This window comes from Coregonus clupeaformis, chromosome 11, assembly GCF_020615455.1.
Source record: "Coregonus clupeaformis isolate EN_2021a chromosome 11, ASM2061545v1, whole genome shotgun sequence".
Lineage (NCBI taxonomy): Eukaryota > Metazoa > Chordata > Actinopteri > Salmoniformes > Salmonidae > Coregonus > Coregonus clupeaformis.
In genome coordinates, this window is record NC_059202.1 from 2,674,251 (window position 1) to 2,687,760 (window position 13,510).

General features: G+C 42.4%; 1 protein-coding gene across 2 annotated transcripts in view; it reads right to left on the reverse strand.

Moving 5' to 3' along the window:
• Nucleotides 1–369: 369 nt before the first annotated feature.
• Nucleotides 370–13,510, reverse strand: part of LOC121576999 (diphosphoinositol polyphosphate phosphohydrolase 3-beta-like) — a 32,156-nt gene continuing 19,015 nt past the window's right edge. Inside the window, exons 3-5 of one of the 2 annotated variants that reach the window (XM_041890671.2) lie at nt 11,037–11,081; nt 10,412–10,499; nt 370–3,566 (exon numbers count right to left, since the gene is read on the reverse strand). In XM_041890671.2, coding sequence (XP_041746605.1) covers nt 3,328–3,566; nt 10,412–10,499; nt 11,037–11,081 — 372 coding nt within the window. In that variant the 3' untranslated portion in view covers nt 370–3,327. The remainder of the gene's footprint in view (nt 3,567–10,411; nt 10,500–11,036; nt 11,082–13,510) is intronic. The other variant, XM_041890673.2, reaches the window with a different exon arrangement.

Consider the following 13,510-nt stretch of genomic DNA (forward strand, 5'->3'; position numbering starts at 1 on the left):
CACGTTTTTCCCTGCCAGTAATATTAGTACAGCAAAGATCCTTGGAAATTGCTGACTGAAAAGCTCAGACAAAATACAAAAGTGATCACAAGACACATTATGGGCTAATAAGGAAGGCAATTTCAAGTCAGACTAGCCCCTGCCCAGACAGAAACTACAACGCTTGTAGACATGCCAGTCCACTGCATTCCTTGATAGCTCTTCGCCTTCCTTCTGCCACCATTCTTGTAGTAGACAATGAGAGCAATGCCTCTGAAGGATTGTTGAAGTTTGAAAACTTGGGTATGTTACATTTGACTAAGACATTTAATAACACACAAGCTATAATAATCTACTTTGAGAAACTCAATCATCAAAAACATAGTCCAGTTTTGATATTTAAATACAGTATCTTTATTTAAGAATGAGAGTGAAGAGCAGAGAACACATTGTGGGTACACATTTGTGTACACATGCAGTTGTGTAACCCTCAATTACTTTGATTGGAAAGATAAAATAACTACAACATGCTGTATGCAATACCATCAGAGTTTTTGTTCCTTTCAGTTATATGTCAAAGCCAGAGCTCACTGCCTCCCTCTTTGAATTTGGTGAGTTGATCACGTCACTATATGTTCTTGTTTATGCTCTGTCCTGTTTAATTCCTCCAAATTCTAATAATATAGGAGGGAAGAGTCCCCTTGAAAAACAAATAATATTTTTCAATAATAATGTACATATCAAAAATCAAACCATTAACAAAATGGAGTCGTTTTGGCAACACTTGCTAAGCATATATTACATCTTCACATACATTCTAAATACAATGCAAAAGCATCATAGTCTCCTTGATGATCAGCTCAAGGCACAAGCCCTCTCAAACCTTTCTATAACAATCTGTTTCTCCTCCAGCAAAAATATAGCCTGGTCAAGCAGACTGACCGACGCACTCACGTTTAGTTTCTTTTCAATTGTCAAGTGAAACAAAATGTGAGCTATCGCACAATCAGGCTAGTTTCACCAGGCTAGCAAAAGTATCTGTGCTAAAATGATCTGTTTTCCCTCCCAGTGCCCACATTCAAATCTTATGAATTTGACACACATTACACAGGTTAATATGGCTGTTAAGGCACTTGATAGGACTTCACATTCCCAGCTTCAGATATAACTGATCCACGCATTACATTCTCTCTGTTCTGTGTTCCGTTTGAAAGACATGTCAGTCACAGGCCTTCATGCTTTCACTAGTCAATCATGCAGGCCCACACAACAAAAAAATCCCTGTAAGTTATATTATAGCCATCCCAGAAAAATATCAATGTAACTTGGAAAATGTTCCCACTTAAAACATTTTCCCACTCAAAACACATTTGTTAAAACCTCTTAAATATAAAGTCCCCATATTTGGGGACCCTATTTGATTGTTTTTATTCAATTCAGTCAATTCATATAGGTAGCCCCTATATGTAAAAAAGCAGGGTCTGCGGAAAGCCGAGTATCTTGACTATTGATCGGTGCCTTCAAATCTTTGGTGACTTACTAACAAATATGGGCATACGAATTTATAAGGGCAGGCCGAGCCGATGACCTCATTTCAAGATGGCTGCTACCTACATTCCGGTTAGCGTTGTGAAGCATAAAATAAATAAACATGGAATACATTTAAAACACACTGAAAGCCGGGACTCCACAGAGCATGGGGATATCTTATTTGTTTGCCTGTGACCTACTCTTATTGATCACCAGCCCGAGAGTCAAAATGTTTATTTTACACAACGTTTTCACCAAACAGCAAACATCTTACAAGGCAAGCTTCGATTTGGTCTGTGTTTGAGCTATAGCTACATGGGGGATATCAAATTAATCCTTAGGTTGGTAGGAACAAATCTAGCCTATTGCCAATGTTATCTGATGATGTATGACTTAATGGCAACATCGAATGTCCACCGAGTGACTAGGTTGAAAAAACACTTTGATATCCCCTGTATGTCCCCTGACACCACCACAATGTTTGAGAGAGGTTGGTGTTGTATAAATTGTGTTTTTATACTGAACAAATAGCATTTAGGGATTGCAAATATGTAATAGTACTGGAATTATCTAATATACAGACATATGCCACTTTGGAGAGGTTTAGGGACACTTGGAAACGTCCCATGACCACACCTGACACCACTTACTAAAACATCTGCCCATTTCTAGTTGTTAGGTCTATCAATCCCTTTTTTTTTGGATATTGTTCACATGCTGTGGAAGCCATCTGATGTTTCCAGCTCTAGTCATCAATAACTCACTTATAGCTTGTCAATGAAAGATTACTTTCAAAATAAAAAACAAAAAAACCGTTATTTTGTGTGTGCTTGAGCTTGTGTATTCTGAACTATGTAACTCCTATCTATCTTCTGATCATTTCCTCATAATCTCCCAGATGTCTTCTTTCCAAATATACCAAGCTCAAACTCACTATGTAAACTAGAAAACAGCTCGTAAGGACATTGAAATGGTGCTACTTATTACTATACAATAATAAACGGTAGGACAACAATCAAAATGGGCAAATAAAAGTTTGATATCACTTTCTGTCTAGTGGTTTAGACATTTTCCCAAATAAGTTATTTACTTGTTCAACAAGAGATATCTCTATTTAATGTACTTTGGCAGTGAAGAGTTAAAGTTATTGGGGTTTTGGCATAAAGGACATGAGCCTTTCTAGAGCTAACACTACCTTCTATTGGCCTACCAGAGCTACTTCAAGCAGAAAGCAGTTCACCAAAGGGCTGCACTGACCAATGAACGTAGTAGACTATGACTTTACGGAATCAAAATGTAAGACTAACTTGTAAGAATAACTTGAAACAAAGGACCTCTCACATTGAGGTTGACGTCATTCTGATGATAGAAAGCTGATGACTAATGGATCCCGTTAACAGAGATTAGCTTTAAGGACCAGTGTTTATTAATAATATATATCTTTATTTGGCTGGTGACAGTCGATAAAAACAATATACAAAGAAAAATACTGAATATCCATTTGATACATTTTCGCACTCTTCAAGCCCCCTAATAAAATAATGAATTCCTTTTAACTTTAGAAAGTTCATACTGTACATATTAAGAGTCAACACAGAAACTAATCCATACAAAAAGCATGTTCTGGGTACGTCCTCTCTAGAGTCCTCTTGAGTCCTACTTAGCTTGGTCCCAGATCAGTTTGAGCTCTTGACAACTCCATCATGGTCATTGTCAAGCCAAACATGACACACAAGGAGTTGGCAAGATGGCAGAAACAGACTGGCACCTAGGCTAGGTCCTCTTATGATGCTGGTTCCTCTGATTGCGATGTCTTTCCTATCTGTTGACCAAGGGAGGTCCCCTATCTGTCCCCTGTGTGGAGGTGACGTAGTTAGGGGCGTTGTCGTCCGTCAGGGGGGAGACCCAGGTGTTGCCGTTGGTGGGGTTGCAACAGGTGGAGCTGCAGGTGGGGATACAGGTGGCTGTGAGTCGGCGCAGGTACTCAGCATGGACAGGCTTGTGGCCCTGCAACACCTGGATAGCCTCGTCGATCTTGAACCACTTCCGTTTCCTACCTGAAATAGGTAGCGCAAAGAGAGAGAGAGAGAGAGGTCAGATGAGGGCTGTATTAAAGGCCCAATGCAGCCGTTTTTAACACGATATCAAAAAATTTCTGGGTAACAATTAAGTACCTTACTGTGATTTTTTTCAATCAAAATGGTCAAAAACGAACAAAAACTGTTTTTTTTTTCTTAGGGGGTAGATCAGCTTTAATATTGAAGATATATAACCCTACCACCCCTCCCCTATCTGGAGTAAACTAATGGACAACAACACTTTGGCTTCTACTTCCAGCTTATACATACTATATACATTTTACGAACACAGTATATTTTACAATAGTTATCTTTTGTTTGTTTTTAGTCCCATCCTTCAGCTAACCTCAACCCATCCCATGTATCTTTGAACACCATCCAGTTTTGATTTCTATTTGCCATATATTTTTCAACTGTGCATTTTCATAAAAGTTCTGAACCTATATGTATTTTACGGACACAGTATATTTTACATTACATATCTTGTTATTTTTAGTCCCACCCTTCAGCTCCACTCAACCCCTCCCATCTATCTCTGAACACCATCCAGTTTTGATTTCTATTTGCCATATATTTTTCAAATGTGCTGTGATGTTTCACAAAAGTTATGAACCTTTCTATTCTCATAGTTTCTACAGATTGTAAATTAAAGAAACATTTTTGCTAAGAGTTATTATATTATTGATCGATTGACTATGACTTTTTAAATAACCCAGCAGTGCTATTTGCATAGTTAGCTTCAGGTAAGATGTTGCAATTCTTCAGCCATTCCTAACTAAACCAGTGACCAAAAACAAGCTACATATGAATAGTACCAAAACAAATGATCTAATGATTCTGTATCTTCACAGCAAAATCTGCAGAGCTGGGATGGTTGTATCCCCCATGTATACAGTGCATTCGGAAAGTATTTTCAAAATGTTGTTACGTTACAGCCTAAATAAAATAAAAAATCCTCATCAATCTACACACAATACTCCATAATGACGAAGCGAAAACAGGTTTTTAGAAATGTTTGCAAATGTATAAAAAAACAAAAACAAAAAACATTTTTTACATAAGTATTCAGACCATTTGCTATGAGAAATTAAGCTCAGTTGCATCCTGTTTCCATTGATCATCCTTGAGATGTTTCTACAACTTGATTGGAGTCCACCTGTTGTAAATTCAACATGATTTGGAAAGGCACACACCTGTCTATATAAGGTCCCACAGTTGACAGTGCATGAGCAAAAACCAAGCTATGTCAGTAGAGCTCCGAGACAGGATTGTGTCGAGGCACAGATCTGGGGAAGGGTACCACCATTTTTTGTAGCATTGAAAGTCCCCAAGAACACAGTGGCCTCCATCATTCTTAAATGGAAGAAGTTTGGAACCACCAAGACTCTTCCTAGAAATGGCCGTCCGGCCAAACTGAGCAATCGGGGGAGAAGGGCCTTGGTCAGGGAGGTGACCAAGAACCCGATAATCACTCTGTCAGAGCTCCAAAGTTCCTCTGTGGAGATGGGAGAACCTTCCAGGACAACCATCTCTGCAGCACTCCACCAATCAGGCCTTTATGGTAGAGTGGCCAGACGGAAGCCACTCCTCATTAAAAAGGCACATGACAGCCCGCTTGGAGTTTACCAAAAGGCACCTAAAGGACTCACAGACCATGAGAAACAAGGTTCTCTGGTCTGATGAAACCAAGATTGAACTCTTTGGCTTAAATGCCAAGCGCCACGTCTGGAGGAAACCTGGCACCATCCCTACGTTGAAGCATGGGGGTGGCAGCATCAGCCAAGACAACGCAGGAGTGCCTTCGGGACAAGTCTCTGAATGTCCTTGAGTGGCCCAGCCAGAGCCCGGATGTCACGCCCTGGCTCTGGGGACACTGTTATGTTGAGCCAGGGTGTGTAGATCAATGTGTTTTGTTTCTATGGGTGCTATTTCTATGTTGGCCAGAGTGGCTCCCAATCAGAGGCAACGAGTGTCAGGTGTTGCTGGTTGTCTCTGATTGGGAGCCATATTTAAACAGTCTGTTTTTCATTCGTGTTTGTGGGATTTTGTTTCCAGTCGGTTTGTGTTAGACCGTGAACTGTCACGATATCGTTTTGTTGTTTTGGTCGTTTGACGCTAAATAAAGAGTATGTTTGCCTGCAACGCTGCGCCTTGGTCCTCATCTGTTCCTGACGATCGTGACAGAAAACCCCACCACAACTGGACCAAGCAGCGAGTCGAGGAGCCATCGCCAGGGAAATCCCTAGCAGATCTCCGTGGCAGCCTCGACTGGGTCAAGCCGAGTGAAGAGCAGAGAGAGTGGACTTGGGAACAATGGAGGAAGAGCTTCGACTGGGTCAAGCCAATTGAGGAGCTGAATAGCGGGAGTTGGAGGCAGAAGAGCGAGAGTTGGGCGAGAACTATAGAGGCCTGGCCCACGGGGAGGAGAGACCCCCAGAAAATTTTTTAGGGGGGGGCTCACGACGTCGGGGCAGCAGGAGGCCGCGATAGAGCGGTCCAGCGGGTTGGCAGAGGAGGCCGCCAGGTTACGGGGGCCACTGGTAGAAGAGGGGATGGAAGGTGTAGAGGCACGGCGAGAGGTACTGGGGTGTGTTACCAGTCCGGTCCGTTCCGTTCCAGATCCCGGTGTAGGGCCAGTGGTGTGTGTCCCCAGTACGGTCCGGTCTGTTCCTGCTCCCCGCACCAAGTCAGTGGTGCGCTTCGTCAGCCCGGCTCGGCCCGTTCCTGCTCCCCGCACCAAGTCAGTGGTGCGCTTCGTCAGCCCGGCTCGGCCCGTTCCTGCTCCCCGCACCAAGTCAGTGGTGCGCTCGTCAGCCGGCTCGGCCCGTTCCTGCTCCCCGCACCAAGTCAGTGGTGCGCCCGTCAGCCCGGCTCGGCCCGTTCCTGCTCCCCGCACCAAGTCAGTGGTGCGTTTCGTCAGCCCGGTTCGGCTCACTCCTGCTCCTCACCAAGCCAGTGGTGTGCGTTGTCAGTCCAGCACGGCCCGTGCCTGTTCTCCACACCAAGCCAGTGGTGGGCGTCGTCAGTCCGGCATGGCCCGTGCCTGTTCCACTGGTGCCTGGTTCGGCACTGGTCAGATGTTTTACGCCGGAGCTAGAGCAATCCGCTCCATCAGTGTGCAGTCCAGCTCCGGCCAGCGGGGCCAGACCGGACCAGGGGTACTTTGGGGGGTTGGAGAGGGAGCGGGGATCAGGCCCGGAGCCGGATCCGCCGCCTAGGCGGAGTGCCCACCCGGTCCCTCCCCTGTGGTATTTGGTTGACGCGGTCGGAGTCCGCGCCTTTAGGGGGGGTACTGTCACGCCCTGGCTCTGGGGACACTGTTATGTTGAGCCAGGGTGTGTAGATCAATGTGTTTTGTTTCTATTGGTGCTATTTCTATGTTGGCCAGAGTGGCTCCCAATCAGAGGCAACGAGTGTCAGGTGTTGCTGGTTGTCTCTGATTGGGAGCCATATTTAAACAGTCTGTTTTTCATTCGTGTTTGTGGGATTTTGTTTCCAGTCGGTTTGTGTTAGACCGTGAACTGTCACGATATCGTTTTGTTGTTTTGGTCGTTTGACGCTAAATAAAGAGTATGTTTGCCTGCAACGCTGCGCCTTGGTCCTCATCTGTTCCTGACGATCGTGACACCGGACTTGAACCCGATCGAACATCTCTGGAGAGACCTGAAAATAGCTGTGAAGCGACGCTCCCCATCCAACCTGACAGAGCTTGAGAGGATCTGCAGAGAAGAATTTGAGAAACTCCCCAAATACAGGTGTGCCAAACTTGTAGTGTCATACCCAAGAAGACTCAAGGCTGTAATCGCTGTCAAAGGTGCTTCAACAAAGTACTGAGTAAAGGGTCTTAATACTTATGTAAATAAATAAAAATATATACATTTGCAAAGATTTCTCAAACCTGTTTTTGCTTTGTCATTATGGGGTATTGTGTGTTGATTGATGAGGGGGGGAAAAACTATTTAATCCAATTTAGAATAAGGCTATAACGTAACAAAATGTGGAAAAAGTCAAGGGGTCTGAATACTTTCTGAATGCACTGTATGTGCTTCTTGTTGGACTTCCCAATACGAACATTCATTTGAAAACAGTGGCTAAACCGCTGTACTCCTTTACACATTTTCCCCACTCCTTCACACCAACCAGCTCTGAAAGAAATGTACAGCAACACTGCTGAATGTTGAGAACTTGACCTATAGTAGGATTGGACATTTCTGTCATTCTTCCAGTGGTGTTTATGAAGCTGTCACATCTGCTTTTAACCAAAGCCTCTGTATAAAGAGTTCCCATAAAAACCAGTTAACCATCAGTTTACCTTATTTATACATCTCTTCAAAACCACTTTCTCCTGCCCTCCAATTTCTAGACATATATTATCATTCAAGTATTTTGCAAAAGGCCCTCCAAAGTGCCCTCTGACATTAAAATGGGATACTGAAGGGGATAAGTGGATGGAGGGGGGTATACACTGACCCCTCAGGTACTCCACAAGCACTAGCCCTGGAGGAGAAGGTGAGTGTAACTTGTAAGACCACAAATGTAGAGCCCGATTGGGCACAATCACAGGCCTTGTATGGCGCAAAAGAGGACAGAGGGAGGGGGCCACAGCACAGTGAGTGACGATGACTGGAAAACAACTGTGTACAGCAAATATGCATGGACCTTGTGAACAGGCCTGAATTCTATTTATGGGTGAAAGATTTTCACAATTTTTTTTTAGACAGGCTACAAATGGTTCACGTTTTGAGTTACAGGGTCCCTTGTCAAGTGCTTTATTTGAAACACTGGGCAATTCCACGCCAGCGGGAGCACATTTTTTGGATTTCAGATTGTTCTGCCAATTCTCACATAGAAACTTAATAGAGAGGAAGCATGTTTGACATACTTTTTACATTTATATCACAAACCATAAAAAAATAAAAATCATGATTAAAGTGGCCATTCTGGGCCCTTTTTAGACCTATACATGCCTTCTGAAAGATCTTATGATCAGTGAACCGTACATGATACAGACAACATATTGGTGTCATTATACTCCTCATAGTGTGCTCTAACATATGGAGTATGTCTAGATTCTGAAATACAACTTTTATTCAACATAACAAATATTAATATGAATATGAGCTTATTTTTAGACATATTGTTTGGAACATTATACTCTTCAAACACATCAAATTCCCACAATGGTCTCTGGTATTTTTAATGATATGATCCATTTTATACATAGAAATTGACGTTACAGCTCATTACCCATCACAGACCTCCTTTAGGATTGCATATTCAGCAAATCACCAGCAGAGGGAGTTACCTTTGAATCCATTTCCCATTCACTGTGTTGGTGGTGCTCATTACGTTTATCAGAACTTCAGAATGAACAGAGCCCACTCTGGGAATTTGATGTACTTGTAGATTATATTTTTCCAAACAATGTCTTAAAATGAACAAAATCAAAAAGGGTAGTTTTGAGATATTCATATTAATATTTTAAATGTGAAAAAAAAAAAAAATCAGAATCTAGACATACTCCATATGTTAGAGCACACTATAAGGAGTATAATGACACCAATATTTTGTCTGTATCATGTCCCGTTGGTGTGGAATCGCCCCACTGGCTACTGCATCCTAAACAAATTATGGTGATCGTTTTTGGGATGTAGTCCATTACTTAACAATTACAGTGCTGTATAGAATGTGTCTAGTTAGTGTGGTGTTTTCTGCTGTACAATATTTACTTGACAGTAATTTGCACAGATACCACATAGTTACAGAACATGGAAAATGTCTTCATGTAAATATTACACATATACAATAAATATACAAGTAACTTATTCAAAACACAATTCGGCCAGTTTCATCTCATTATAATTTGATAAACAATTTTATTTACCTCATATAGATATACAAACTAAGTGTCAAAACATAAGTGGACATTAAATACTGTATTTTCAAACCATTCTTCAAATGTTATTTTGAATTCCAGCTAGACGCTAACATTACTGAAGTTCAACAGGTGTTTGACAACTATTACTGTAGACATGTACAGACATGGACGTGTCCCTCTGGGCCAGTATCCTAAGTGACAACAGAGACCCTCTGTCAGTCTGTCTGTCTAAATTCCTCTCTCAGGTTTTACAAGAGGTCTCCTGCCAACTGAACTGAAGTCAGCCTCTATATGAAGGTGCCCTATCGTCATAACATGAAAGTGTTCAATTTCTTTAACCTATTAACCTTGTACCTATTTAATAAATCCATTGTAATTTTACTAATCTAAAGAATTCATTTTTAGATACAACATGAGTACTATGCATAAACCCCTCCAAAGAGCAACTCCAACTTACACACTCCAAGCAGTATTCGTGCGTTCGCCTTTTAATGATATCAATTACCTACTGGAATTGACTTTAAAGCACTCTATCAATAGAATTAGCAAATATTATCTATGATGATTTTCGGTAAGTACCCAGGAGGCAAACTAACAGTCCTCAAACCTAATTTCACGGCCCTGACTGCTTAGGAGATCAAAACCCTTTTGTTTCGTGAGGCACAAGTGTGTTTGTGTGTTGCAATGTTTTGATGTCAACATCACAGACTGGGAGAGAGAAAGGGCCAGGGTCCTGGGTGTGAGAGAAACAGGGGTGCGGGGGTGAAGAAAGTTGTAGTGTTGTAAGAAAAGATTGTTTGTCTAAATATCTCAAAAAAAGTTCCCCGTTTCCCACCAATTGTGTCGGAGAGGAAAGGCTTAGACGAAAGACGTGCATAAAGGTCTAAAGAGATGTGGGAAAATAACCAGATCCCTAACCAGATGTCTTCATACAGTAGAAGCTTACCGATGTTGACAGAATCCTCCCAGTCCTCCAAGGTCTCTGTCACAGTCAGGACATAGACGTACGTCCTGTGTTTCCTGTCCTGGTTGTGCTACAGGACAGACAAACAGACAGACTGCTTCAAATCATAATAATACCCTTTCACTCCTGTAAGTGTTTCTGTATTGCATGCAGGGCTTTTAAGTGTTGTGTGGAATTCAAACTTTTTCAGTGGGGACCCCATTGTTTTGCCAGAATTCCTGGCAACCCCACTCCAGCCCAAATCTAATGACACAACCCTAAAATCGGTACATTTCGATTTTTGCATCAACAAATAACCTTTGATTCATTACATTTTCTCTCTCTCTTATTAAAAAGAACCAAAATACATTTACTCAATAAAATAAATGTCCTCAATAATCTGTACTCTTTTTGTCTTTTGACCCCCCCAAATTGAAAAATTATTATGTGGCGACCCCACTACACTTACCCCACGGGGTCGCAACCCCGACTTTGAATACCACTGGTGTAAGGTTAAGGAATTGGGCTTAATAATAATGTTGCAATGTTTTGATATGATGTGATAATGCATTATGATATACAGTGCTATGCTACAGTGTGCTATGACATGATGGTTTGTGAGGCTTACCTCGAAAACCCCCAGTAACCTGCCAAGCTTTCCCTTTACACCAGCCTGGACAGTGACACAGACATCCAAATAACAACAAAGGACAGTCAGCTAGTGTATAAACACCAGTATAACACCAATACATTCCCACATCCTACATTATCCATAAGACAGAATCACTTTTAAAAGTTACGTTACAGCTGATATGGACTATCATGTAGTGCACAGAGAGCTGTACTATACTGTTAATGACCCTCAGCAGGACAATTCATTTCAGAAAACCGAATCAAATTCTACTAAATGTAAGTGTAGTATATGGGGTGCTGAGAAACTCCCTCCTCAGCCTGAAGTGTCCCCACTTGCGCTGCCGAATAGCTAGTTTTTCGGTGGCATGACTGGGTAAGACCTTTTAGGAGATGTTCACGTGCTTACGAGGCTGAGGTCCTGAGTTCAAGTCTCGGTATGAGCTGAATCAGGGGGAAGCGGTACTCGCTGAGCAAGCAGTGTGACGTCCCTTAAAATGGTGCCATGACCCATATTTGCAGTTGCGCTCAGCTCAACGCTGGGGTCGCTGTGGAGTGAGTTTCGGGGGTGAATGTAGCAGATGGGGGGGATCTGTGAAACTCACTCCACAGCCTGAAGTGTCCCCACTTCTGCTACAGAATAGCTAGCTTTTCTGTGGTGTCGACTGGGTAAGACGCTTCAGGAGGGCGGTCACGTGTGTTTGCGAGGCAGATATCCTGGGTTCGAGCCTCGGTAAGAGCTGAATCAGGGGAAAGTGGTACTCACTAAGCAAGCAGTGTGACGTCCTTTACAAAAACAAATACATGTCTTTAGGATAAATTACTCTATCACAGATTATAACAACTAAAAAAGAATCCATATACCATGATATTCACAAGCAAGGAATGTGCTTGTTTGGTAAGGCACATATGTTTTTCCCCAACCAATGATGACAGGTTTGACAGTAACCTACCCTCACCCCCTGCAAAAGCCGGAAGGGAACATCGACTGACTGTGGGATATTTTCATGCCGAGACGGAATTCCGGCAGAACAACGTGACTAGCCAAAGGGAAGCGTGTCTCTGCTCCCATATCACTCAGTCTCAGCATCGCCCATGAAGAGGACTGCATGTTAACTCTCTGTTCTGGTTTTGGCCCATCTCAAGAGAGGATCCCCAGGAGGACCTATGCCATCCTAGCATGCCACATAGACTGACGCACACAGCAGTTTGGTCCGGAAAATAACAACACGTCCAAGATCACAGGCTAATGATCATAGCCATAATGTTAGCCTGGTTCCAGATCTGTTGGTGCTGTCTTGCCAACTCCATTGCTGTCATTGTCAATCGTCACGCCAAACAGAGATGTAGTAGAGGGTAGACGCACGTAAAACGGCATTTAGGATTTTATTTTATTTTGCACAAGCGTTTACCCACCTTTTGCAGAAAGATTAATTGAAAGTATAGAGAGCTTTACTTTACTCACCGCAAACGGCGATCAGCGTTTACCCACCTTTTTTTTTTAGCACAACATCACTGATGCCAAACAGTGACACGTTAGTGAGGGAGTTGGCAAGACAACACAAACAGATTGGTGACCAGGCTAATATAAAGGCCTAATGTCACACAAAACATTTGTGAAAGAAAGCGATTAAATGAAATGGCTGATAACAAACATTATGGAGGTGGGTGACATTTAGCCATGGAGCAAGTTCAAAACTCATCATACTGTCCATGAGAATATCATACGGTCCACTAAGATATAACGGATTGTGATGTATGCATGAGAAAAAATATTAAAAGATTCTTGTGACCCGGCCGCTGACTGTTTTGGGAGACTGGCAACTGGCAGCAATTCAGGACTGGAGCCCATTGCTCTGGTCACATGATCCTGGGGAAGAGCCATAATTCAGGTTTAGGTTCCTGCACCCCTCCCGGGTCCCACTGGCTGGGGGCTGGCTGGGGCCAGGTTACCAGGACCACAGGCTCATATGACACAGGCCTCTACCAGCACACTTCAGCTCTATGATAGGATAATTCCAATATGTTTTGGGGGGATTGTAAAATATTTTTGTAATGTAATAAAACTAAGTAAACTGCCCATTGTTGAAATACAAAGATAATACTTGAGGGTAAAAAACAAATCCAACTTTTTGACAAACATGGGCTCAACAGGGTTCAATGTCTTACATTTGAACTTGTTATCGTACATATATATTTAGCCACCAAGTGGGTATACATGATAAAACTGAATTATGTTATAATCATAAGATCTAAAAAATGTGACACTCAAGCGCAAATTAAACCTCCATTAAACTTCCATTATGTCTTTCTTTGGAGTGGATGTGTTGAATTTTACAGAAGAGTGGATGGACAATTTGAGTTATTAGCCTCCAACAGCCTGTGTTGCTGTGGAACTCATTTAACTCTATTCAGGGTCATGTCTCTCTCAGGACGAGGAGGACGTGGGTAAATGGACACTGTCTCTAAATG